The sequence below is a fragment of the Heteronotia binoei genome, chromosome 16 (assembly GCF_032191835.1).
Source record: "Heteronotia binoei isolate CCM8104 ecotype False Entrance Well chromosome 16, APGP_CSIRO_Hbin_v1, whole genome shotgun sequence".
Taxonomy (NCBI): domain Eukaryota; kingdom Metazoa; phylum Chordata; class Lepidosauria; order Squamata; family Gekkonidae; genus Heteronotia; species Heteronotia binoei.
In genome coordinates, this window is record NC_083238.1 from 36,853,914 (window position 1) to 36,880,339 (window position 26,426).

General features: G+C 42.0%; 1 protein-coding gene across 1 annotated transcript in view; it reads right to left on the reverse strand.

The window, feature by feature from the left end:
* Positions 1-26,426, reverse strand: part of TTN (titin) — a 356,828-nt gene that overhangs the window by 227,493 nt on the left and 102,909 nt on the right. Inside the window, exons 46-81 of the mRNA XM_060257371.1 lie at positions 25,698-26,261; positions 25,008-25,289; positions 24,628-24,906; positions 22,383-22,661; positions 22,006-22,284; positions 21,606-21,893; positions 21,207-21,485; positions 20,799-21,080; positions 20,412-20,690; positions 20,044-20,322; positions 19,670-19,948; positions 19,271-19,558; positions 18,847-19,125; positions 18,369-18,650; positions 17,984-18,262; positions 17,577-17,855; positions 17,199-17,477; positions 16,775-17,062; positions 16,263-16,541; positions 15,744-16,025; positions 12,406-12,684; positions 12,013-12,294; positions 9,913-10,191; positions 9,330-9,617; positions 8,887-9,165; positions 8,223-8,501; positions 7,840-8,118; positions 7,452-7,739; positions 6,516-6,803; positions 4,427-4,708; positions 2,106-2,384; positions 1,720-2,001; positions 1,317-1,595; positions 916-1,203; positions 510-788; positions 95-373 (exon numbers count right to left, since the gene is read on the reverse strand). Of these exons, the coding sequence (XP_060113354.1) occupies positions 95-373; positions 510-788; positions 916-1,203; positions 1,317-1,595; positions 1,720-2,001; positions 2,106-2,384; positions 4,427-4,708; positions 6,516-6,803; positions 7,452-7,739; positions 7,840-8,118; positions 8,223-8,501; positions 8,887-9,165; positions 9,330-9,617; positions 9,913-10,191; positions 12,013-12,294; positions 12,406-12,684; positions 15,744-16,025; positions 16,263-16,541; positions 16,775-17,062; positions 17,199-17,477; positions 17,577-17,855; positions 17,984-18,262; positions 18,369-18,650; positions 18,847-19,125; positions 19,271-19,558; positions 19,670-19,948; positions 20,044-20,322; positions 20,412-20,690; positions 20,799-21,080; positions 21,207-21,485; positions 21,606-21,893; positions 22,006-22,284; positions 22,383-22,661; positions 24,628-24,906; positions 25,008-25,289; positions 25,698-26,261 (10,413 nt within the window). The remainder of the gene's footprint in view (positions 1-94; positions 374-509; positions 789-915; positions 1,204-1,316; positions 1,596-1,719; positions 2,002-2,105; positions 2,385-4,426; positions 4,709-6,515; positions 6,804-7,451; positions 7,740-7,839; positions 8,119-8,222; positions 8,502-8,886; positions 9,166-9,329; positions 9,618-9,912; positions 10,192-12,012; positions 12,295-12,405; positions 12,685-15,743; positions 16,026-16,262; positions 16,542-16,774; positions 17,063-17,198; positions 17,478-17,576; positions 17,856-17,983; positions 18,263-18,368; positions 18,651-18,846; positions 19,126-19,270; positions 19,559-19,669; positions 19,949-20,043; positions 20,323-20,411; positions 20,691-20,798; positions 21,081-21,206; positions 21,486-21,605; positions 21,894-22,005; positions 22,285-22,382; positions 22,662-24,627; positions 24,907-25,007; positions 25,290-25,697; positions 26,262-26,426) is intronic.

The window sequence follows — 26,426 nt, forward strand, 5'->3', positions numbered from 1 at the left end:
GCAAATGACCACCATCAATAACCAATCAAAATAAGCATACCGTATGATGACAAGTAATATATGAACAGACATCCAATTTAAGAGAGTAACGTACCTAAGACAGATACCAAGCCACGGCATGTATCCTCCCCGGCATCGTTTGCAATTTCACAAGTGTATTCTCCTTCATCTTCTCTGTTACTATTAGGAATTTCCAGTATGCCTGATTTTTCTGTTGTTGTGATATTGAATTTTGAAGATGGCGTGATGTTTAAGCCATTCTTCTTCCACGTGACTGAAAGCGGAGGTGTCCCGCTGAACGTACTTTCCAGGACAATGGATTTGCCTTGCTCTACACTGAAATCGCTCAGTTTCTTCATAAAGACAGCTGGTTCTGAGGTAAAGTTAGATGAAAGAAAAGGTCAGACCAAAAACTGTACCATGTCTGAATGCATGTGCATAGATACCCACGCACATATGAACATGGGTACATGTCACAATGAGAATACAGGGTAGCATTTGAGACAAACCTTTGACAAAAAGATGGGTGGTGCATGAAGCACTGCCGGCATCGTTAGTGGCCAGACATGTGTAATCTCCAGTCTGAAGAGGTCCTACTTCAAACAATTCCAGCTCTGCTGTTGAGTCTGCCACCACAATGTTGCATGTTTTCCCTGGCACCAGTTCTCTACTTCCCTTAAACCAATTAATTTTAAATGGAGGTGTTCCTCTGATCTGAGCCCTGAATGTTACACTCATCCCAGGTAAAACCTCCAGTGGATCAGGCGACTTGGCAAATGATGGAGGCTCTATATTTAGACAGACAAAGCAAAATGATAGTCATTGCGCAAGGTAGGCGAAATATTCGTAAAACAAATCTCTGAAAAAGCAGGATTCGCACATAGAAGAAGCATGTCTTAGTGATAATCTACTGACCTTGCACAGTCAAGAAGGCGCTGCACTCATCAGAGCCAGCAACATTTGCAGCAGTACAGGTGTAAGGCCCTGTATCAGAGGAATCCAGAGCATTCACCTTCAAAGCACAGACATTCTCTGAAAAGATAGTCTCATATTTTTCCCCACTGGTAATTTCATTTCCACCATAAAACCAAGTGACTGAGATAGGGAGGGATCCAGCAATTTTGCACTCCAAAACAACTGAAGAGCCCAGCACACCGTAGGTTTCTTTTAACCGTTTTATGAAAGAAGGAGGTACAACTTGGTCTGTGTATAAGGAAAAGCAACAACATGTGTTTTAACAAGAGACCGATGCCTGTTAAGTTGATACAGTCAAAGGAAAGAAAAATGGTGAGTCAGAAGGAAGAGCCCTGGCTAACCTGAAATGTCGACTGAGCAAGTGCAGCTGCTTTTCCCGACTTCATTGTGCACTTCGAAAGTATACAGCCCCCGGTCCCCCATGTCTGCAGAAAGAACTTTAAGAGTTGCCACTTTGTTGGAAAAGATAATCAGATGTTTGCGACTGCTGGTGAGTTCTCTTCCATCCTTATACCACTTGGTAATTAACTCTGGCGTCCCACCCACAGTGCACTCCAAAGTGAAAGCGTTGCCAGCTGTAACAACCATTGGTTCTGGCTTCTCTAAAATCACAGCGGGTTCTGGAAAGAGGGAAATAATACACCATAGTGAGTTGCAAAACCGAGTCTAAGAAGCAGTACTGTTGAGATAGCAAAGGCAGATAAGACTTCATTCTTATAGAAGGGGATGGATGCCAGTACCAACCTAGAACTTGCAAATGTCCTGCACATTCTCGCATTCCAGCATCGTTCTTAATCTGGCAGATGTACTTCCCAGTATTGATGGTTTCGGCATTTGCAATCTGAAGAGTTGCAATGTTGTCCGAAAATGAAATCTGGATGTTTTCACTTTCTCGGATTATTTCACCCTTGTCCTTAAGCCACATGACAGAGATAGGCTGGGAACCTTCTACTACGGCCCGCAGTGTGGTGGGTTCCCCTGCATAGGTGGAGGAGTCACTTAGCTTCTTAACAAACCGAGGCGGTTCTGGTATGAGAAAAAAATGAATGGAGGTCAAGTGAGAAAACAAAATGTCAAGTAAAAGGCAAGAATGTCATAGAAGAATCTTGTTTGTGGAAAAAAAAACTAACCTTTGAACTTCACTGCGCATACGCAAGTGTCGCTTCCCACCTCGTTTGTAACTTTGCACTGGTAGTCCCCAGTGTCTGCAGCTTCAAGGTTAAGAATGTGAACACTGGCATTGAAATTCTTTGTTGTAACTTTGTACTTCTTACTGCTTCTGACTTGCTTCCTATCCTTGAACCACGCCACTTCAAATGGTGGCGTGCCTGCAATTTCACACTGAAGGATGACATCAGAGCCCTTAAGTGTGTCCACAGGGCTAGGTCTCTTGCTAAAAACAGGGGGTTCTATAAAAGAAGAACATGAAAATGAGCTTGTGTAATTGGACTCCTGGGAATAGTTTATTAACTCACAGGAGGGGCAGGGCATTCAGAAACTGACACCAGAAGTCAAGACTTGTAAATCCCTCTTTAAGCTCCCAAGCAAGTTCTTCAGCTTTCAAAAGTGCTGACCACATAAGATGATGCCAGTCCTGCGTCCACTGTGGTAAAGCCCTCCCCCTGACAAACTCTGACAGCTCTCCACAAATTATTTTAGAATTCTGCACACAGGGCTTTTTTTTGTAGCAGGAACTCCTTTGCATATTAGGCCACACACCCCTGATGTAGCCAGTCCTCCTGGAGCTTACAGTAGGCCCTGTACTAAGAGCCCTGTAAGCTCTTGGAGGATTGAGTACATCAGAGCATGTGTGACCTAACATGCAAAGGAGTTCCAGCTACAAAAAAAAAGCCCTGACTGCACAAAAGGAGTTGGGTATGTGCCTTCATATAGGCTTCAATATGTGTCTTGTTGTTACAGAGTGTATAATTCTCCATTGAGATAACTTCAGATAGGTAGCCATTTTTGTCTGAAGCAGAACAGCATGTTTCAAGTCCAGTAGAAATTTTAAAACCAATAAGATTTCCAGATATTTCATGAAGGAAGCTTTGACTCACAAAAAACTGGAGATCCAGTTGGTCTTTAAGTTGCTACTGGACTCAAAATTCTTCAACTACTCCTTTTTCTATACTCTGTGTCTCTGTACTGTCTTTATCCAAGAGTATACTCTTACTGACTTCCTTTCTATCTTTATGAGCACCTAGAACTAAAAATAAGCTGTGCTTCCCCCCCCCGCCCTATTTGTATCCAATGTCTTTTCTATCTATAGAGCGTTGCTAGGAGCTAACGGACAAGCAGCTAATGGTCCCTCTAGCTGGCCCCCACAGAGAAAGCTGGTCCTCCTACTCCTCCAAACTCATGTCTTTCATTATCACCCACTTCTTTATCTATCCACCTGCCATCTCTTGTCACTGATCTCCTAGATATTAGTTAGATGTTCAAGAAGTATGTCCTGACTGAGGTGTAGGGTGTCTTTAAGCCTTAGACCATCGCAAACTGGATGACAGGAAATGGGCTTCAACCATTAATGTTGCTGTACAGTTCTGTTGCCTCAGGGCCAGCAAAGGCTAAAATGAGACCTGAACTTAGTCCTATAAGGGTGTTCCTTCTACGCTGACATACTTCAAGATCATTTTACAATATGTTAGCAATAGCGTGCTCCGGTCCTACCCGTCAGCATTTCAGCCAATTTTGCTATCTCTTATACTTTACTACATATAGTCTTTACTACTCATCTCCAAACAATTGTTTAAATTACACGTAAACATATGAAGCTGCTTTCTACTGAATCAGACCAATGATCCATCAAAGTCAGTGCTGTCTTCTCAGCAGGGCTTTTTTTGTAGTGGGAACTCCTTTGCATATGAGGCTATACCCCCCTGATGTAGCAAGTCCTCCAAGAGCTTACAGTAGGCCCTGTAAGAAGAGCACTGTAAGCTCTTGGAAGATTTGGCTACATCAGAGGGGTGTAGCCTAATATTCAAAGGAGTTCCTGCTACAAAAAAAGTCCTGCTTCTCAGGCAGGTAGTGGCCAATGCTCCCTCTAAGTTGCGGAGTCTTGTGAGCAAAAATTCAACTTTGGGAGCTACTGGCATTAAAGTTGTGAGCAAACAATTTGGCTACTGCATAAATTAGTTTGCTCTGGGGGCATCCTTCCTGAGCTGAAAAAAAAATGTGTGAGCCGGAGGCTAAAAAAACTGAACTAGCTCACACTAACTCAGCTTAGAGGGAACACTGGTAGTGGCTCTCCAGGGTCTCAGGCAGAGGTCTGTCACATCATCTACTGCCAGGTCCTTTAAGTGGAGATGCAGGGGATTAAACCTGGGACCTTCTGCAAGCCAGGCAGATGCTCTGCTTCCGAGCCATACCCCCTCCTCATCTAGTCATGCAACAGTAGAGAAGAAACAAGGTAGAGGGAAGCAACAGACGCTGTGAAAACATTAGCTCTAACCTTTTACTGTGACTACAGTACTGCAGCTTGCAGTGCCTGCAGAATTGAGGGCTTCACAAATGTAATCTCCGCTGTCTTCAATGCTGGCATTCACGATCGTAAGCATGGCTGTGGAATCGCTGAATGTCATGTAGTGTTTGTCACTAACACTGATTTCATGGTCATTCTTGTACCATACAATTTTGATTTCTGGGGATCCACTGATCTTACATTCCAGTTGGCATGAGTCACCCTGTTTCACCATTCTTGCAGATTCTAGTTTCTTTACAAACTTGGGAGGTTCTAAGAGACCAGAAGGAAAACAGTATTCAGCATTTATTATTGTAATTAAGAACATGTGAGTTTCACTATGGGTACAAGCCAAAGTTAAATCTGAGAAGAAAGGGGACAAGAAGGGGCTCAAAGAGTCTGTCCATCCTGGACCAAATTATTTAGGGACAGGTAGGCTTTCCTATGTGTTGCACGTTCAATTGCATTGTATCTTTTCATTATTCTTTTCTATTATTAGCTTTCATTACTCAGTGCTTAGAGCATTTCAAGAACATAGATTGTATTGGCTATTTAAACCATCTGAGATAAATTTCTGGTTTCGGTAACTGTACAAGTTCTGACTTTTTGATGATATGAAATACAGTAAAATAATTTCTGCTTGTCACTGCTCTCGTATACTCATACAGAGCTTGGGGGAGGGCAGCAGAAACCCATTTATTTGGGCACAGCCACTATTAGTTAAGAGGCATGAGCAAAGGGAAGCTGGGATTTCCGCTCCACTCGAAGATCCCCTCTTTCTCCTCCTGTGGCCTAAGAAGAGATCAATAACTTGAAAAGCTTTTGGCATAACTCCCTCACAGAAATGATCACCTATTTGTCAGGTGAAAATGAGGGGACAGGGGGTAGGTACAAACATTTCCTTCTCTCTGTTTCCATCCCATCTGACATTTGACTGGCACCGTGAGAGGTTTCGCTCTGAAACCCTTCACAACTTCATTATAGGGAGGTTCTGGCACTGATTTAAAAGTTACTGTGACAGATAACAGAGGCCAGTTGCAAGTTCCCCAAGTTGCAATGTGCTGCCCTGCTACTAGAGGTATATTAATGGATTGGGACATCTTTCTTTTTCCTGTGCTGCTAGTTCTTAAGTATATACATATGATAAATAAACCTAAGTGTAAAAAAATCTATTCTCACTTTTATAAAGGTAAAGGTAGTCCCCTCTGCAAGCACCAGTCGTTTCCGACTCTGGGGTGACATTGCTTTTACAATGTTTTCACGGCAGACTTTTTACGGGGTGGCAGACTTTGCCATTGCCTTCCCCAGTCATCTACACTTTCCCCCCAGCCAGCTGGGTACTCATTTTACCAACCTCAGAAGGATGGAAGGCTGAGTCAACCTCGAGCTGGCTACCTGAACCAGCGTCTGCTGGGATTGAACTCAGGTTGTGAGCAGAGGGCTCCAACTGAAGTTCTGCAGCTTTACCACTCTGTGCCACGGGGCTCTTACCTCACTTTTATAGCCTTCATTAAACTACATTTAGCATGACCAAAACTCAGCCAACAGCTTTTGGATGAGCTTTTGGCTGAAGCAGTGGACAGTGAACCATTTTGGCCTCCCAGGTCATGGCCCCTCTCCCAGTGCCCTAGAGTTTCTTTGGGTACCTATTCCTGACTGACATGAGGCATGGGTTTTTATTATTATCTGTTGTGCCACTCCATGTTTTATTGTTTTTATTGCTTGATGAGTTTTATGTTGTAAGCTGCCCCGAGCCCACTTGTAGGATAGGGTGGCGTAGAAAGTAAACAAACAAATAATAAAAGCTTTTGCTGATTAGAAAAATAAATCAAATGTCTACATACATAATCCATTCACCCCCCAGTTCTCCTAGAATTTCAAGAAGAAGTAAGAGAAAAGAGTTCAGGTAAAGATCAACAGGCTGGTTTCCACAAGATATGTTCAATTTGGAAGAGGTTTGGTTAATTTTAACGCCAACGATTTAGAAACAAAGACTTGTGTGAAAAAGAAACCTTGAGAAATGTGACGTCCTCTTCAGTGTGCATAAGAAATGGAAATAAGGCCAGCTAAATTTCAATACCTTTCACATTAAGCTGAGCAGAGCAAAAGTCTTTCCCAACATCATTGCTAGCTTGGCACGTATACTGTCCGGAGTCTCCTTTGCCTACTCTCAGAATCCTTAAACAGGCTGTATTTGCTACAAATGTAATTGCATAGTTCCCTCCTGTACGGATCTCTCGGCCATCTTTTGCCCAGGAGACATGCATTGGTTGGGCTCCAGTCACATGACACTCAAAGTCAACACTTTCTGCAACGGGAACATCTTTCGATTCCGGTGTGATGTCAAACAAGGGAGCTTGTTTGGGTTCTGAGGATTAAAAGGAAGAGTAGAATGCTGACAGATTTTCCAACCCTTTTCAGTACATGTGTAGCTCAATACTGTAAACATTTCAGGGCAAGGGTCAGCAGCAATGTTTTATAATTAAAGAGTCAAAACCCAGATCAAGAGCCAATATAATCCAGACGAAGAGCCAATATAAGAAAATTCCATTTGTATAACTGAAAATATACTACTTAATATAACTGAAAAGAGGCATGCTTTTTAATAATCCATAAAGTGTCTGCAGCTCAAATATGGGCTGTTGTGGGACTCTTTTATTAGGAAGTAGCATGTACGAGATTGCGTATTAGTTAACAAATATACCCTGTAAAATTGTTTTAGTGCACTGTTATAAATCTGTGTGTGGGTTCTCACTTGGAATACTGGCAACTGTATATCATATCCTGTCTTTCAGGCATCCTTTTTGTCCCACAGAAACCTTTGCCTGACATTGTCCCCTTTTGAATACTAGTTATCCCAGTACCTCACTTACCCCTCCAATTATACCTTCACTTAAAAGCTTTGTTTTTATTTTCTAAAGAACCACACGCAGCTTCGGAGCCATAGGTTGTTAGGGTTAAGAAAGAAGTGGGCAGAACATAAAGACAGAAGCAAAAGTGTCAGCATTACACAAACCTGAGACTGTGAGTCTGGCACTAGATGTGGCCGTCCCGACAGGATTGGTGGCAGTGCAAGAATACTGCCCAGTGTGACTCATCTCTGTTTGCAACAGGTGAAGAGTGGCAACGTTATCCATGTACGAGGCTTGCACATTAAAGTCATCCCTTAGAGGAACGCCGTCCTTGTACCAACTAATACTGATAGGTTCTGACCCATTGAGACGGCAGACTAATTTTACCGGAAAGCCAATGGTTTGCTCTGTGTCCTTTAGCTTCCTAGCAAAAGAAGGCGGACGTTTTCGCTCTGCAAGAAAGCAGGCATGCAGTAAATATATGCTTCCTGGGACATGCGGACAGAGTGAAAGGATTGCAAAGATTAAGCAACGTGAAATTAAAATGATCACCTTGAACTGTCAAGACGGCATTTGAAGACGCAGTCCCTACACTATTTTCTGCTTTGCAAATATATTCCCCACTGTCACTGATATCCACTTTGTTAAATATCAGAGTGGCAACATTGTCTTTGAAGTACATCTTATACTCAGGTGTAGATCTTAATTTTGTATCGCCTTTGTACCAAGATATTGTGATTTCTGGTGTTCCGGTGACTTGGCATTGCAACGTTGTATAGTCTCCAACTGACACTTCAAGAGGTGCCAAGAGTGTAACAAAATGAGGAGGTTCTGGGAACACAAAGAATCAGGGTCAAAATTAAGGTTAACCACAATCGAGTAGTGGAACTAAAACCAGGTTGACAAAGAGCATTCAAATATCATCAAAGACACACCTAAAGTGGTTACCAGTGCTTCACAAACATCTTCCCCTGCCTCATTCTCTACCAAGCAAGTGTATTCTCCTTGATCATCCTTGTTACTGTTGAGGATTTCCAGAATGCATGATCTGTCCGTTGTGGTGATGCTGCACTTGTCAGACTGACTTAAAGTTACACCGTTCTTCTTCCATGTCACTAAAATCGGAAGGCTACCAGTGTATCTGCTCTCAAGAATGATGGACTTGCCTGGCTCCACACAATGGTCACTTAGTTTCTTCACGAAAACTGGTGGTTCTGGTAAGTGAGAAGAAGTCATGTGTTGAACATCAAGTGCTATGCAAGCAGGTCAATACTAGAATAAGAGTCCTAAATGTGATACTTGTGGGCTCCTGCTTACACCTTTTCTGGTGCCCCTCAAGGAAGGGGGTAGGGCTTGTGATTTGCTATTGAAAATCTGACTGTCTGCGCAAACTTTTAAAAATGTTGCTTTGGCAGCAGCTGCTACCACAGCACAAGGATCTTCATTGCGAGACTGCAGTAAACATTTTGTGGTTGACTCCGCCTCCTGTGATAGCCATTTTGCGGCAGCCATTTTGTTGCTATTCCCACCACAGCATGTCAAAATTCCAAAGGCTGGGGACTTCTGTTCTAGAGAAAGAAATTACGATCTGGTACAAACCTTTTACAGAAAGATGTGTTGTACAAGAAACTTTGCCAGCATCATTAGATACAACACAGGTATACTCTCCACTCTGAAGCGGCTCTACATCAGATAACTCCAACTCTGTGACAGACTCTTCCAAATAGATGCTGCACTTTTCGCCTGGCACGAGTTCATTGACTCCTCTAAACCAGTTCATCTTAAATGGAGGTGTTCCTCTAACAACAGCGGTAAATTTAACACTTCTGCCTGGCAAAACGTCCACAGATGCAGGTTCCTTCTCAAAAGAGGGTGGCTCTAAATGAGCATTTAAAAACAATACTACAGATTAATGTTTTGGAAACATAAAAGGAAATCAAATATTTCCCTCCTTTCAAGTACACCATTAAAAGAATACACTTTTTAAAAAAAAGAATGAAAGATTAGCATTAAATTACGGATGTTAGTCATCAAATACTGACCTTGTACAGACAATCGAGCCCTAGTCTCATTAGAACCTGCTACATTAGCAGCTTTACATGTGTAAGTTCCCGTATCGGCGGAGTTCAGAGAATTGATTTGCAAAATACAGACATTGTCTGAAAAAGTAGTCTGATATTTTTCCCCACTGGTGATTTTCTGTCCATTCTGAAACCAAGCAACGGTAATAGGTGGGGACCCAGCAACTTTGCACTCAAGAGCCACAAAGGAACCCAGTACACCATTTGTTTCTTTAAGTTTCCTTGTAAAAGAAGGTGGAATAATCCGATCTGTGCAAGAGAAAGTAAACAAAACAAAGTGATGACTCCCCCAGTCCTTTGTACCAAGATATTGTGATTTCTGGTGAAAGGGGTGGGACACATACTGTCCCTTATATAACTTTTGTCCCCACTCCCCAAATTCATCACAAAAGAGTAAGCGGCAAGATATCTAGCTCTGTTGTCCACCTGCCGATGCAACTCCTTCCCCGCTCTTCCTTGAGTTGAGGGTTCAGGAGCTTTCTTATACTAAAAGAGATAACCAAATTCTAGAGGGTGTCTTATTAAGAGAAGAGGTGAAACTAACCTAGAACTTCGACAGAGGCCGTGCAGCCACTTTTGCCAACGTTGTTCTGCACTTCGAAAGTATATAAGCCAGAGTCTTCCTTTTCCGAATCAAGAATTTTAAGAGTAGCCACTTTGTTGTGGAAGGTGATTTTATATTTGGGGCTACTTGTCAGTTCTTTTCCATCCTTAAACCAGCCTATTGAAAGTTCAGGTGTTCCACCCACTTTGCACTCTAAGGTACAAATATCTCCTACAGTGACTTTCATAGGTTCTGCCTTCTCTACAATGACCGCCGGCTCTGCAAAGAGATACAAGTAATATTCTTCTGTAAATAAGTTTGACTCATTAGACATAACTTTCAATCATGAAATTAGTGAAACTGGTGCTCTAAGTCTCTATTTTGCAGTTTTGGAATGAAGAAGGACAAAGATATTAATTCTAGAACACACACCTTTACAAAGGGTTAGATCCCATGAGGTTTTACACTACTGAAAGAGAGGAGAGGGTCTTTATTATCACCAAAAAGGCTATACTTGGTAGGATCCTACCTCAGATCATCAGGAACATTACTATTTCATGTCTATACAATCTGCAAAATTTTAGGGCTGGATCCAGTGGTTCTCTCCTGCTAAGTAATTAATATTCTACTAGGGACAGATTTCATCAACTGGAAGAAGTACTCCTCACACTAAAGAAATCTTTGTAAAGTAGAAAATTCTTCACTTGGCAAAATTAAACCATATAATCCAGGAGTGGCCAACGGTAGCTCTCCAGATGTTTTTTTGCCTACAACTCCCATCAGCCCCTGCCATTGGCCATGCTGGCTGGGGCTGATGGGAGTTGTAGGCAAAAAACATCTGGAGAGCTACCATTGGCCACCCGATATATTTCAATCCTTAATTGTTTGCATTCTGCTAGGAAATATCAGGGCAATCCTAAACAGAGTTATTCCCTTGAACTCTACTTAGGACTACACTATATAAACGTTAATATAATACAGTGATCCTAACATCAGAGTGTTTATTCTATAGGCATTGATGCTCAGGGCTTTTTTTGTAGAAAAAGCCCGGCAGGAACTCATTGGCATATTAGGCCACACCCCCTGATGGCACAATTGTTTTACACATGGCTTTTTGTAAAAAAAAAGTCCAGCAGGAACTTGTTTGCATATTAGGCCACACCCCCTGACCCCAAGCCAGCTGGAACTATGTTCCTGTGTGTTCCTGCACACACACAAAAAGCCCAGGGTACTATGGATGAGATATAAACACTGGACTGAATCCAGACTAAATTTTCCAATGAACTTTCCTGGTTTCCCCTTTCATGCAGCCAACTGATCTCTACAAGATGCAGGTCTTGGGGGATAGATAGGGGCAGGCCTCAGATTCAGCAGGAGCTCACAGGAGGGCAGCTTCTGAACCTTTCTGATTGTTCCCCCTCTTCCTCCCCACCTACTTTGTCCATTGAATAGTAAGTGAAGCAGCATAACAATCCCTGGATTAGAAGAGCAGGGAGCCAGCCAGCCACCAGGGGCTTTGCCATTCCCCCAGCAGCCCTCATTAACCCCTGGAGAAACCCATGCCACCCTTCCTTCACTTCTTATGTGATTTTCGGTGGCGGGTGGCTTGCTGGCCTTTTAATCCTCACATGGATCTCTAGCCAGCCCAAGCAGGCCTCGCTCACGTGGGGCTCTCCTTTCTTGCATTGCGTTGCTTTTGGCTGGGGGATATGCTAATGCGTTATGCTAATGAGCTCCGCCATCTATTTTTCTACAAAATGACCCCTGGATAGGGGACTATGAGGAATAACATGAGGAGGATCTGAACCAGGAAGGAGAAATTGGTGGAAATTGGCAATTTAACCTGGAACCAACCGTGTATTATTCAGTGAATTGTTATTCCTAATCCATATATATCACCTGAATTGTCTTCCTGAATTCAAATTGAGATTTATAAACTGTCGCAAAGTTGTAACTATTTTGTAATCTATTTTAGTAGAGTGATAAAGGATAAGTAAAATGCCTTTTTAGAAATTCGGAAGTCTTATAGCTGCAAGATTCTGTATCTTGTCTACCTCTCTCAAATTTCGTATTTAAGGGTAGGTTTGTGTGATTACCAACCTAGAACTGTTAAAATGGCCATGCATTCTCGGGTTCCAGCATCATTACTGATTTGACAAATGTATTTCCCAGCACTGGCTGGTTCCGCTTTAGCAATCTGTAACGTAGCAATGTTTTCCACAAAGGTAATTGTTGTGTTTTCACTCTCTCGGATGACGTCTTCCTTGTCCTTAATCCATACCACGGAAATGGGTTGAGAGCCTTCCACAGTAGCTTGTAGCTCTATAGGTTCTCCCACCACCACAGTAAGGCTGTTTATTTTGGTCACAAACTTTGGTGGTTCTGAAGAAGAAAGAGGCAAGGGCCATCAAGAATGCAAGTAAGATGTTTGTCTGCCAGCTGTCCAAAGATGAAGACTCTTATGTCATTACAGCCCCCGCAGATAATACTTACCTTTAAGTCTTACAGTACAAATGCAATTGTCACTTCCAACATCATTCTGTACTTTGCATTGGTACTCGCCAATGTCGGAAGCTTCGACATTAAGAATATGGACACTTGCGTGGTAGTTTTTGGATGTGACCCTGTATTTTTTACTGCTGCGGATTTGTCTCTTATCTTTATACCATGTCACATCAAAAGGTGGTGTCCCAGAAATTTCACATTCAAGGCTAACTTCAGTACCTTTGAGTGTATCTACCGGAGATGGTTTCCTGCTAAATACAGGAGGTTCTAGGAAGAGAAAAAAGAAGCAGGTGCTATTTTTTGGAAAAGATCCTGACACATATATAAGTTTTCAAGATAGGGGAAAACGTACGGCTAGATGAACAAGCTGGTGTGCATTTTTTTAGAACATAAGAAAAATCACAGTGAATCATACCAAAGGTCTTCTAATGCAGCATTCTGTTTACACAGTGACCAACCAGCTATCTCAAGGAAGCTCACAAGCAGGTAGTCCCCAATATTTTTTTGGTATCTTTTTCCATATTTTGTGCGTGTGTGTGTGTGCACCTAGAAGTCATGTCAGCCTCTGGTGACTGACCCCTACTGGGGACCTGGAGGATATTCAGAGACATGGCTGAATAGAGCCTGCCCCTGTCCTCCTGATGGGGTATTTCAAGGATGTCTCCCATCCAAGTACTGACCACAGTCAACCCTGCTTAGCTTCCAGGATCTGACAACAGCAGACTTGCCTGGACTATCCAAGTCAGGACAAAGTTTTTAAATGTCCTTCAAATCATTTTCTTGTTACAAGGGCTGCTTCTCTAAAGACCCTATTCTACCGTGGAAGTTCTTCCTCTGCCTAACCTACCTCATGAGATTGCCATTGTGATGAAGGCAAGAAGGAAGACGGATACTGCAAGCAACTTTGGCTCTCCAATCAGGAGAAAAGCAGCATATAGATACTGAAACAATATGCAACCATGCACTTGGTGAACTGACAAGCATCCTATGATATTCCTCTTATACTGGGCTAGGACTAAGTCACCACAGAAGTAGAGGTACATTTCATTAAAAACTTCTACACCTCTGCTAAAGGCATTTCCTTTCTCACTGCTGTTTCGAGAAAAAAATAAAGCAAGAGTCTAGTGGAACCTTAAAGACTAACAACATTTATTTTTTTAATTGTTTTATCTGATGTACATTGCCCAGAGCCTGGCCTAGGCTGGGATGGGGCAATAAAGCGAATTTAACAACAATTTTGAAACAAATGTTGCTAGTCTTTAAAGTGTCACCAGGGGTTTTTTCATATCAGGAACTCCTTTGCATAGTAGGCCACACACCCTTGATGTAGCCAATCCTCCAAGTGCTTACAGGACTCTTAGTACAGGGCCTACTGTTAGCTCCAGGAGGACTGGCTACATCAAGGGTGTGTGGCCTAATATGCAAAAGAGTTCCTGATACAAAAAAGCCCTGGGTGTCACTGGACTTTTATTTCATTTTGCTATAGTAGACTAACACCTATCCTTGTGCAACCTTTTCAGCATGGGAAGGTGCAAGAAGGAAGCTATTTTGGTGAAGGCAATCAAAGTCAATTCAGAGCAAGATCAAATTCAGGGCTTTCACTCTGAGCTAGCTTCATTTGCCATCCTGTAGTCAATCCTTATTTATTGTTTGATGGACTCACTGTTAGTAGAAGAAGGAGAGGATATTTTTCAAAGGAAAAAATGGCACTAAAGCTGCAGTTGATTGGGGCTGGCAGCATCAGTAAAGCAGTGGAAGGAAAGTACACTTGGGATAATTAAAGATGGCTGGCTCAGGGCAGCATCAAACTGCCCCAAAGAGAGCCGGATGGAAAAGGCACGGACTGGAAGCCTCCAGATGGCACATGGCCCGCCCCTGAAACAGGGGTGGGCTGTGTGCACCCTGGAGGAGCTTCTGGAGCACTCATGCACCTCTCAGGCTCTCCCTGGGCACTTCTTGGCCTTCCAGACGGCTGGGGAAGCTCCTTGAAGCCACCTCAGAAATTAGGCACCACTCTGTAAGTGGTGCCTTTCTGAGGTGGCTCAAATCCAGCCCCAGGCAGGCTGCAGTTGGGACAGGGATGGCAGGTAGATGTGCGCACATGGTCACACTTTTTTGATCCGCCTGCCTCCTGTCCCTGGGGTGGCTTAAAATGCCCGCCTATTATCATCCTTGGAGGTTCTTTTAAGGAAACAGTTTCTGAAAGCCCTTCTCCATGCCAACACATTCACTGGGGAAAGGTCAGCTCAGCCCTTTATAACAAGCTGCAACCACAAACTAACTAGTCATTTCAGTTCAATGGCTTGAATCCAGCAATGTGTAAGTGGAAACCTAAAATGGACTCAAAGTAATTCTTCCTGCACAATATATTGATTACACAATATCTTGCACAAACAGAAATTTAATTGGGGACACAATAAAGTCTGACTTAGTACAAGGACGTGCTGCAGTCTTTTTGTTGCAATTGGGTTGCTTTTGGCTGGGGGGATATGCTAATGAGCTATGCTACTTGCACAAAAGCTCTGGCCCAAGTGGAAATTTTGCACAGGATCCAACCTGTCGTGTGGACTCTGGCCTTTGTTTAGATTCTTGGACATATATACTTGTCCTTGACTCTTCACCTCAGATTCTAACCTCTCACCTTCGCCTGTTCTTCTAAGACCACTCAATCTACCAATCATAGGATGACCCCCCCCCTCCCCAGTTCTCTAGACCTGCTACCTGCCAGGGCTCTTGTATAGCCAATCCCCTATGCCCAGGCTCTTCTACCTGCACTATTCCTCTCAAATATCTGAGAAGCTCAGGCAAAGATAAACAGCATTTCTTAAGAACACAGCTGTCCAACTAATGACTGAATTAGACTATCGGTCTATCAAGGTCAGTATTGTCTACTCAGACTGGCAACAGCTTCCTAGGATCTCAGGCAGAGATCTTTACATCACTTACTGCCTGGTCCTTTCAATAGAGAATCCAGAGATTGAACCTGGTGCCTTCTGCATACAAAGCAGATATTTTACCACGAAGCCACTGCTCCTCCTTGAACGAGCAAGGAATTTTGATACATAGCAGGTGATTGTAAGCACATTAATGGTCTCATATAATTTCAGCAAGACTGGCAATAAAATCCTAATGAAGTTAGAAGGGCACACTTCTGCTAGGGATTGCACCATAATTGAGTGTTCGAAACTACGTACAGCAAGATGAGAACTAGGCCATTATCTTGACTAAATCAGACAGAGACGTGGCATCATCGCTTTAGAATATGCTTGAGGTAATTCCAACCATTTTAGAAGAGCAGCGAGCTTGTGGAAAGAATGTTTTCTAACCTTTTACTAAAAATTTTGTACTGCAGCTTGCCCGGCCAGCAGGATTCTGAGCTTCACATATATAATCCCCACTGTCTTCACCAGCGAGATGTCTCATTTCAATGACCGCTACAGAGTCTAGGAAAGACATCTGGAATTTTTCACCAGGATGGAGCTCAGTGTCATTTCTGTACCATACCACTTTGATTTCTGGAGAGCCACTGATTTTACATTCAAGACGAGCAGAGTCACCCTGTTTCACGACCTTAGATGGTTCTAGCTTCTTAACAAATTTAGGAGGTTCTAAGAAATAAAACAGAATATAGGAAAGTGAGATGAGTACGGGGAAAAAGCAGATCTTATCTGGAGTCATATGGCATATAAGGGAAGACAAGCAGGGACAAAGGAACCTAAAAGTATAATTATTCTGTGTCAAGAGTTTCTAGCAGAGCAGAGCAAGAAAAGAAAATCTAGACACATATGCAAAAAAGAAAGCAGTAGAAGAAAAAGCAACACAGACCAAACAAGAAAACTGCACACCTGTTATGCTTAGTGCTGTTGTACAAGAATCACTTCCAACATCATTGGAAACTTGGCAAGTATAGTGCCCACTTTTTGATGCATCCACTGAATAAAGATTTAAGAAACCAGTTGACCCTTCAACCCCAAACAAACAGTTAGGTCCTGACACAAGTTCTAAATCTTCTTTAAACCACTTTATCTTAAAAGGAGGCGTTCCCTTTAAAACAGCTTTAAACTCTACCATCGAATCAGGTACAGCTTGCTGACTTTCTGGTTTTACCAGGAAGCTTGGCGGCTCTAAAGATTTTAAGAAAGAAACAAAAGAATTAGTTATGTTGTGATGAAAAGCAGCCTGGAAAGAAATACCAAACAATCAAGAGAAGATGATAAGAAAATGTAATTTGTATACAACCACGTTTAAATGGTAGCGGATTTCAAAGATATGATTAAGATAAGGTTTGTAGACGTTGAAAAATAGATTTTTTTTATAACAGTAAGAGTATAGAAAGAAGACGAAAAGATCACCAAACCTTTAACAGTTAAGACGGCGCTACATGAGTCACTTCCAGCAACATTAGTCACACTGCAAGTATAATTTGCAGAATCTGCCAACTCCAAGTTGTTAACATCGAGTGATACTGTATTCTCATGGCATAAACTCCTGTATTTCATGCTGTCGGTTATCTCTTTTCCATCTTTATACCACTTAGCAGTAATTGGAAGTGAGCCAGAAACTTTACACTCCATGTGAATAGAAGATCCCAGTATTTTATCCTTTTTGGTTAACTTTTTGGTAAATGAAGGAGGGATAGATTGACCTGTCCAAGAGGAGGAGAGGGGGGGAAAGGCAAGTAGTATCAGATCCCCTGTTTTGATTCCCTTCATCAAACACATGGAAAATGAAAATATTGGAAGGGCAAAACCTTGCTAATTTTAGTGAAACAAAATACAAACCTAGTACAGTCAAGACAGCCTCGCAACTGCTGCTTCCAAAATCATTTTCAACCTTAAAAATGTACGTTCCACTGTCCTCCTTCATAACTGATTCAAGTCTGAACCTGGCCACGTTATTATCAAAACTCATGGTGTAGTATCTACTGGGCATGAGCTGTTTTCCCTCTTTGAACCATTTCACTTGGAGCTCTGGTGTCCCGGCCACAGTACATTCCAAGGTCACTGGATCCTTTTCAGTCACTTTAACCGATTTAGCCTTTTCTATTATCTGAGCGGGTTCTGCAGGAATAAGTGCAAATGGAAATATATTGAAGCCCTCTCTCTACACTACAAGATGAAGAGTGGAAGTCTCAAAGGTAGAATAAAAAGCTCACAAACCTTGTACTAAAAGTAAAGCAAAACACTTCTCAACACCTGACTCGTTCTTCGCCTGGCAAGTGTACCTCCCGCTATGACTGAGGTCCACATTTTGGATCTTAAGCCTGGCCACATTGTTTTCAAAGGTACTGTGGAAGACTTCGTCGTTTTCCAGAATCCTTTCGTCTTTTATCCAAGACACTGTCAAAGGCTGAGAACCAGTCACAGTGCACTGGAATATAGCAGAGCTTTTCAAAACGGCGTGGACATTTTCTAATTTCTTGATGAAAGAGGGGGGTTCTGTGTTTTAAAGAAAGAATCCAGAATGAAGATGGAGGCAAGGCTTAAAAGTTGCTAAAGTGAAGAGAAAGAAAACTGGAATATTTTGGAGATTTTTTTTCTTCTAGTATTTAAATTGCTGAACTGACCTTTCAAACTGACCCTTGTGCTACAAGAGCAGCTACCCGCTTCATTGGATATAATACACTGGTATTCACCAGCATCTTGAAGATCACAGTTTACTATCTGAAGGGCAAATACAGATTCTTTATCAATCATGGCATATTTTTTGCCACTTCGAATCTCCTTGTTATTCTTCTGCCAGATGACTTCAAATGGAGGCGTCCCTGTGACTTCACACTCTAAAACAGCATCATAACCTTTCACTACCTCCACAGGTTTCAGCTCTCTTATAAATGTGGGAGGTTCTATATTAAGGGAAAAAAAGAAAACAAATCAGCCTCAGATGATGGTGACTGGTGGTGGAATCCAACTGTAGGGACAGTGAATAAGAAAAGAGTTCTTGCAACTAACCTTTCACTTTCAATTCAATGCTGCAGCTCTCGCTACCTGCCTCGTTGTGGGCCTCACAAACATAAGTCCCACTATCTTTCACCTTAGCACTGCTGACGTGGAAAGTGGCAATGTTGTCTACAAAGGAGACTCCATATTTCGCATGGTCCACTATTTCGTTGCCATCGAGATACCAAGTAACACGGATTTCAGGTGTTCCAGCTACCTGGCATTCAAAAACGGTAGACTGTCCTTCTCTCAATACAACTATTGGGCTTGGCTTCTGAACAAACCTAGGGGGCTCTAAAATAGGAATTAAAGAAGCAAAAATTAAAATACAATAATTGCCATTTAAAGGAATAGTACCATCATAAGCAAAGTTACAGCCATCTAAGTCCATTGATGCAAATGGGCTTAGAAGGGCATAACTTTGTTCAGGATCGCACTGGTCAGAAATGCTGCTATAACAATGCAGGGGGAAGGGTAGAACACTGCAGACCTTTGACGAAAAGTGTTGCCTTGGAGGTTGTTGACCCAACATCATTGCTAATTTGGCAGATGTAGTTCCCTGAATCAGATGTCTTGGCTGAAAAGAGTTCTAGGATGCTTGAAGTGTCATCTTTGTAAACTGAGCGAGAGGCTCCTGAAAGCAGCTCTTTGCTGTCTTTAAACCACTTTATTTGTATAGGAGGAGTGCCGCTAACCAGGGCTTTGAGCTGGACTCTGGAAGCAGGTATAACATCTTGCGACTGTGGCTTTTCCACAAAAGATGGGGGTTCTACAAAGAGTGCAGGGTAGGGGGAAACAGAGGGAAAGGAAGGAAACAGTTCATTACTGTTCATTACAGAATGACTATTTTTCTTTTTTAGAAAAAGGAAAAGTCAAATGTACTGCTGAAGAGAGAAAGAATAAGATGTCCAAACCTTTGACTGTCAAATGCGCACTGCACTGGTTTCTGCCTGCTTTATTGGTTGCCTCACAGGTATAAGACCCACTGTCTGCACCTTCCAGTTGGTTGATCTCCAAGAAAGCTGTGTTATCATGGAAAGAATACTTGTGCTTTTCACTAGCAGTTATCTCTTGACCGTCCTTGTACCACTGGATACTTATTGGGTGGGAGCCAGATACTATACACTCAAGGTGAACGAAAGAACCCTTAATACTGTCCATTTTCTTTAGCTTTTTGGTGAATTTAGGTGGTATGATCAAATCTACCCAGGATAGAGCAAAAAAAAAAAAAATTAGATAAGGCGACTATTCTGCTAGCGTTTGGTATCAGTTTTTTTTAAAAATGTAATTGTAGAGGGGCAGAAAATACAAACCTAACACATTAATGCTAGCTGTACAGCTGCTGCTTCCAACATCATTTTGGACCTCAAATGTGTATTCTCCACTATCTTTCTTTTCTGCAGAAACAACCTTTAGCACAGAGACTGTATCAGTCACACTGATTTTATATTTGTGACCCAGAGTCAGCTCTTTCCCAGCTTTGAACCACTTGGCAGTAATGTCTTTTGTTCCTGAAAATCTACACTGCAAGGTGGCTGGGTCGCCTTCTGTGACATCGATTGAGACAGCTTTATCAGTGATTGTGGCTGGCTCTGTAGTAAAACAGGAATACATATGAGTTGTGCGAGTTGAAATGTAATATTGACTAAATGTAAATTACAAACAGGAGAGAGGAGGCTAAACCAACCTTTCACTGTTAGTAAAGCAGAACATCTTTGGATTCCGGCATCATTTTTAGCCTGACAGAAATATTTTCCATCATGCTTCACTTCAATAGCCCTGAGCATGAGAGTAGCCACATTGTTCACAAAAGTCATTTTTGTGTTATCATCTTCAACAATGTCATCATTATCTTTCAACCATGAAACTGTGATTGGCGTGGAGCCTTTAATGGTTGCCTGAAACACAACTGTTCCTCCTCTAAGTGAGCTAAAATTTTCAATCCTCTTCACAAATTGTGGTGGTTCTATAAAAAAACCCAGGGGTCTGGTGAGTATCAGCCTCAATACAGTGTTGAAATAAAGTATATAGCTAAATGGTCTACATGCTACTAACCTTTCAGAGTTACTTCAGAGCTACAAACACAGCTTCCTACATCATTTGTCACTCTGCACTGGTATTCACCCACATCTGAAGAGTCAAACTTAAAAACCTGGAGGCTAATCAAAGAATCCTCAGTGGTTATTCTGTGTTTTCTACTGATTCTCACAGGTTTGTTGTCCTTTAGCCAATAGACCTCAAAGGGAGGTGTACCTAACACCTCACAATCCAGTATAACATCTGAGTCTTTCAACACTTCCCTGGGTTCAAATTGTTTGGTAAAATAAGGTGACTCTATAGTAAAAGAGAGAAAGAGTGGGAATTGGTTATTTGTTTTTGGAACCTTTTTAAAGGTGCAACAGAATACTGAGAAATCTGGAGGAAGGGGGCTTCAACACGGACCTTTTACTTCTACAACACTACTGCAAGTGTCTCTGCCGGCATCATTTTTCGCCTCACACGTGTATTCACCACTGTCTTCAACTCCAATCTTCAACAGTTTGAGTATGGCTGTGGAGCCCACGAAAGACGTCTTGTACTTGTCACTGTCTTTAATTTCCCTGTCATCCTTGAACCAAGAGATTTTAATTTCAGGGGTACCCGTGACTTTACATTCTAACTGGGCATAATCTCCTTTCTTAAACAACTGAGATGGTTCGAGCCTTTCCACAAAGGTTGCAGGATCTGTGGAATTAAGAAATGTTATTATAAAGAGAGGTAGAAAGAAGTTCAAGAAGAAGAAGGAGCAACAGACCAGAATTTTAGGTCACCCCCTCAAAGATATTGTTGTAAGAGAAAGAAAATGCAAACCTTTCACAAATAAGTTTGCACTGGACGCAACTGAACCAGCCACATTGCTGACTTTGCAAGTATAGGCACCCGAATCTGCAGGTTTTACAGCATAAAGTTCCAGGTAACTCGACAAAGCTTCTGTCAAGATGTAACAAGCTCCACCAGTTGTTAGCTCAGCATCACCCTTAAACCATTGTACTGAGAGAGGTGCTGTTCCCTTAAAGGCACTCTTCAAACGCACTGATGACCCAGGCACTGTTTCTTGAGTCTCTGGCTCTGCTGTGAAGCTAGGGGGCTCTAGATATTGTTCAAAAAAGAAATAGTTTAAAAGATTTCAGTAGCTTAAATTTAAACCGCACGGGGGAGAAATGGTTAGAAAAGAACACCAAGAAGAGAAAGCAAAAGAGGACATCAAACCTTTTACAGTCAGTGTGCTACGGCTTTCTTTACTTCCTGCCGAGTTTGTGGCTCTGCAGGTATACACCCCTACATCATTGGTATCCAAGTGTTTGATTTCCAAAGACGCAGAACCATCCTCATATCGTACAGAATATTTGGCACTGGTTTTGATCTCTTTGTCATGTTTAAACCAAGAAACAGTCAACGGAAGAGAGCCTGAAACTTTGCAATCGAGGCAGCAAGAGCCCCCAACTATACTGTCGGCATTCCGCAGGGGTTTTGTGAAGAATGGAGGAAGGGTACGATCTGTTTTAAAGTACAGCAAAGACAGAAAACCAATATATAAGATTTTTTTCCTTATTTCCCTTTGCTCTAAAGTAGAGTTGTGTTTTCTTTAGCCCCAAAGAAAGGTACCAACCTAACACAGTAACCGTGGTGGTACACGAACTGCTTCCGACATCATTGGCAACTTCAAAGGTGTATTCACCACTATCCTGGAGTTCAGCTGCATAAAATTTTAGCTGAGCAACATTGTTCTTAAAACTGATTCTGTACTTTTTGCTAGAAACCAGAGGTTTTCCATTTTGGAACCATTTTGTTTTTAACTCTGGAGTGCCTGCAACAGTGTATTCCAGAGTAGCTGGATCTCCGGCGGTTACCTGAATTAACTCTGCTTTCTCAAGAATGGTGGCAGGTTCTATAACAAAAATTAAATAGTGGTCATTACTGAGCAAATATAAATACCCTCCTAATAAAGGAAGAACTGTGTGAAGTTAAAAATGTTCCTAGGCTGACCTTTAACTGCTAATTGTCCAAAGCATGTTTGACTTCCTGCGTCATTCTCAGCTAGACATGTGTATTTACCACCAGAACTAATTTGGACATCTGAGATTTGCAGAGTCGCTATGCCATTTTCAAAGGTCACTTTGACTTTGTTATCTTCTTTAATAACATCTTTCCCCTTCATCCACGTTACTGAAATAGGATCTGATCCTTTCACAGCTGTTTGTAAGATAATTGCATCTCCTACAAGCGCTGTAACGTCATCAATTTTCTTAATAAAAGATGGAGGTTCTAATTTGGGGGGAAAAGAGACAAAAACAACTCATCTATTATTACTGCTTCACGCATTACAACTAGGTGCTACATTTCAACTTAAAAAAAAAAGAAAATTAAAGAAAATTCTTTTAGCTAGGGCAAGATCCGGAGATTTGTCAGTCAATGTTCCCTCTAAGCTGCAGAGTCTTGTGAGCAAAAATTCTGCTTTGTGAGCTACTGGCATTAAAGTTGTGAGCTACTGGCATTAAAGTGGTGAGCTACTGCATAAATTATTGTGCTCTGGGGTCATTTTACCTGAGTTAAGAGAAAAATGTGTGAGCTGGAGGCTAAAAACATGTCAGCTAGCTCACACTAACTCAGTTTAGAGGGAACACTGCTGTCAGTGGAATTCCACATATGGAATGAGGGTTTCCTGCCAGTCCTTTAATACCACAGAACACTGTGCTCTCCCAACATTGCTCCCAGAAGTCCTTTGAGAATGGGGTGGGATATAGTCAGAGGGACTGCAGCTGGAAGAGGAGATCTGCAAAAAGCACAATCACCTTCTGCTCAGGGAAGTAATTTCTGCAAGCAAGGGGGCATGGATCCAACCCACAGTCTCAACAGCCTTTATGGACACCTGTCTCCAGGAGCAGGTTAGGAAATTTGTTGCTGCTCAAGTCTGGGATGCAGAAGGCAGGGCCGGATCTAGGGGAGGCAGAGGGGGTGCTTGCCCCAGGTGGCGACGGACAGGGGGTGCCAAATTGGTTATGGAGTCCATTGTATTCTATGGACCATAAGATAGAATGGCCCATAAGGGGCGTCATTTTTTAATTCTCCCCCCTCAAAAAACATGTAGATCCGATCCTGGCAGAAGGCAGGTTACTTACTGAGTGATAAGTAAACCCTTGGTATTTCTCAAGGTGTTTGGCTAAACTACTCTACCTGAAGAGTGAAATCAGGGAGGATCAAGGATGAACACATTAGGTGAGGACTTGGTTCTCAGAGTGATGTAGGAAGTAGGACTTCTGTTTTGTAGCTAAAGCTGTAATTCCTTTGTACCAGAGCCAAGATACTAGTGGGGGTGGGAACAAATATTTTCATCTATATTTAACCATGTGTTGAAGGATGTAAGAAGGATTGGCCTGCTGGGGGTGGTTCTGTTATATAAAAGGAAGCATTTCCCATTTAGGAAGTCAGTGTGAGGGACTTTGTCTAACTGTCACACTTCTGGCCAGGAAATTCCTCAGCGCTCAGTGTTATTAATCCATTCTTAGATACATGTCAATAAATGAATAAATTTAGATTAGGTTCCACTTATCAGGTGGAAGTGTGAGAGCACTTTATTACATGTAACTTTGAGCCCTCTCCTTTTTACTCCTAAATGTGAACAGGTAAGTAATGATGAAGGGAAGTGGTAAAACTAAAGAGAGGCACATGTTATGTAAATAGGAATTCTGGCTAATGTAGGTTTTTCATTTCAAACCAGCTTTATTAATTTTAGTGAAATCTGGTCTCTGACTTTTCTTCTAGATTCAGGGATATGGTAGCAGCTATTATAGGCCAGAGGTCCTCAATCTTGTTGAACTTTTGAGCACATCTGGAATTGTGAGAACAGGGAGTTGACATCAACAAAAAATGGCTGCTATGGGATGCTGGAAACAAATGCTGGGAAGTAGTAGGCCAAGCATCTTCCTTCAGTAGAGTGACTATTCTCAGTTGGTGCTCCCTGTAGATTAAAAAAGTGATGCTTCTGGGGTCCTTTTGAAGCACCTGCTGTTCTAATAAGTTGGAGAAAGCAAGAAGAAGCAAACGGGCACCAGAAAATCCATCAGTGAGTAACATGATGCACATGGGTATCATGTTGGGGATCACTGTAGTAGGCTAACAAGACACACAAAGAGAAAGAATTGCCAGAAGACAACCATCTGTGATAAAGAAAGAGTGTTTCCCCCATTTTGCACTATGTTAAAAGATTTTTCAAAAACTTTTGCCCACTGACCTTTCAGTATATACGACGCACTGCAAATGCATTTTCCAACTTCATTTGCTACAGCACATTCATATTCACCAACATCTGCGCTATTAAATGAAGAAATCTCCAGAGAGATAAGAGACTTTTGGGCAGTCAACCTGTATTTTTTACTACTGCGGATTTGCTTCTTGTCTTTAAACCAACTGATTTCAAAGGGTCCAGTACCAGCAACCTCACAGTGAAGAGTGGCATTTGATCCTCTCACTATTTCAGCCGGCTCAAGAGTTTTGATGAAAGTCGGGGGTTCTATAAAATCATCAAAGCATCAATAAAGTATTAGCAATGGATGATACACATGCAGAATAGAGTACCCCTAAAGACAATTGGCCATGGCCTTATGAACCAACCTTTGACAACAATTTCAGTGCTGCAGCTGTCACTGCCAGCATCGTTAACCGCTTCACACGAGTAACTTCCACTGTCGTCAACTTTCACATTGGAAATGTCTAACCCAGCCACATTGCTGGCAAAAGATATCTTGTGTGTATCACTCTCTCTAATTTCCTTGTTATTTTTGAACCACGTCACCTGGATCTCAGGAGACCCTTTGATTTTGCATTGAAGATGGGCTGACTCTCCTGGAGTCAACAAGTAAGAGGGGTCCACTTTCTTCAAAAACGATGGTGGCTCTAAAGGAAGAATGAAGAAAGAAAGACTCCTGAAATACAATACCCTGCAAAAGCAATTTGACACAAGGATCACAAGCCAAGCTTTTTAGAAGCAAACTCGGACCACATTCCAATACCTGTAGTTTTCTAAAAATGATAGGTAGGATTTAAAGAACTGCCTAGGAGAAAAAAAATAAAATGACATAGACTTTAGCCAATGGCGGAAGAGTATGCACATTGATGTCAGGCAGACAATAAGCCTCAATAAAGACATGGACACCTGTAAAAGATTGATATTATGGACATAGAAACAGCACACCAATTTTGAAGAATGACGGAACAAATCTGTTTCTGAAACTTGACTGCCTACTTCTTAACTGTTTAATAAGAGGATAAAAAAGCATAAATTTAGAGCAAAGCTTGCCTTACCTCTGATGGTTACAGTAGCAGAAGAAGAGCTGCTTCCAGCCTCATTCGATGCAGTGCACACATATGTTCCCGAGTCTTTAAGTTTAGACAGAGGGATCTCAAGGGATGCTATTTTGTCTTCAAAGAAAATCTTGTAATCTTTGCCTGGAGGTATTCTGTTTCCATCCTTGCTCCATGATACTGTCACTTTCCGGTCTTCGTCGACTTGACATTCGAGGTGTATCTTTTTATTGACTGCAGACTGAACAGCCTGCAGCTCCTTAATGAAACGTGGTTTGTCAATGATACCTAGTTCCGCTTGGCAGATATCTGCTCCAAACTTGTTTGAGGCTTTGCAAGTGTATGTTCCCCTGTCATTTACTGTAAGGTGGGTTATTTCTAAAGTGTGCTTGTTGTCTGCAGATGTTATCTTGCGGTGTTCCGAAGAAGAAATGGCAGTGCCGTCCTTCTGCCATACCGTGTCTATCACTGGAGTGCCTGCCACTGTACAGAGGAAGCGGGTGGTCTTACCCACAAAAGTAGTAAGAGACTCAGGTCGGGTTAGAAAAGTTGGAGGAAACGCTTCTGCAAAACAAATGATGCAAAGTTGACATTGCATTGGCTAATACGACTACTTTTTTTTATCAGTGCCAAAGAAAGACAAAGGGGGAAGATATGCTATCCCCATACCCACACATTACACTGGTTAAGAACAGTATGAAACAAAGATCCCCTACAGTCGAAAATACT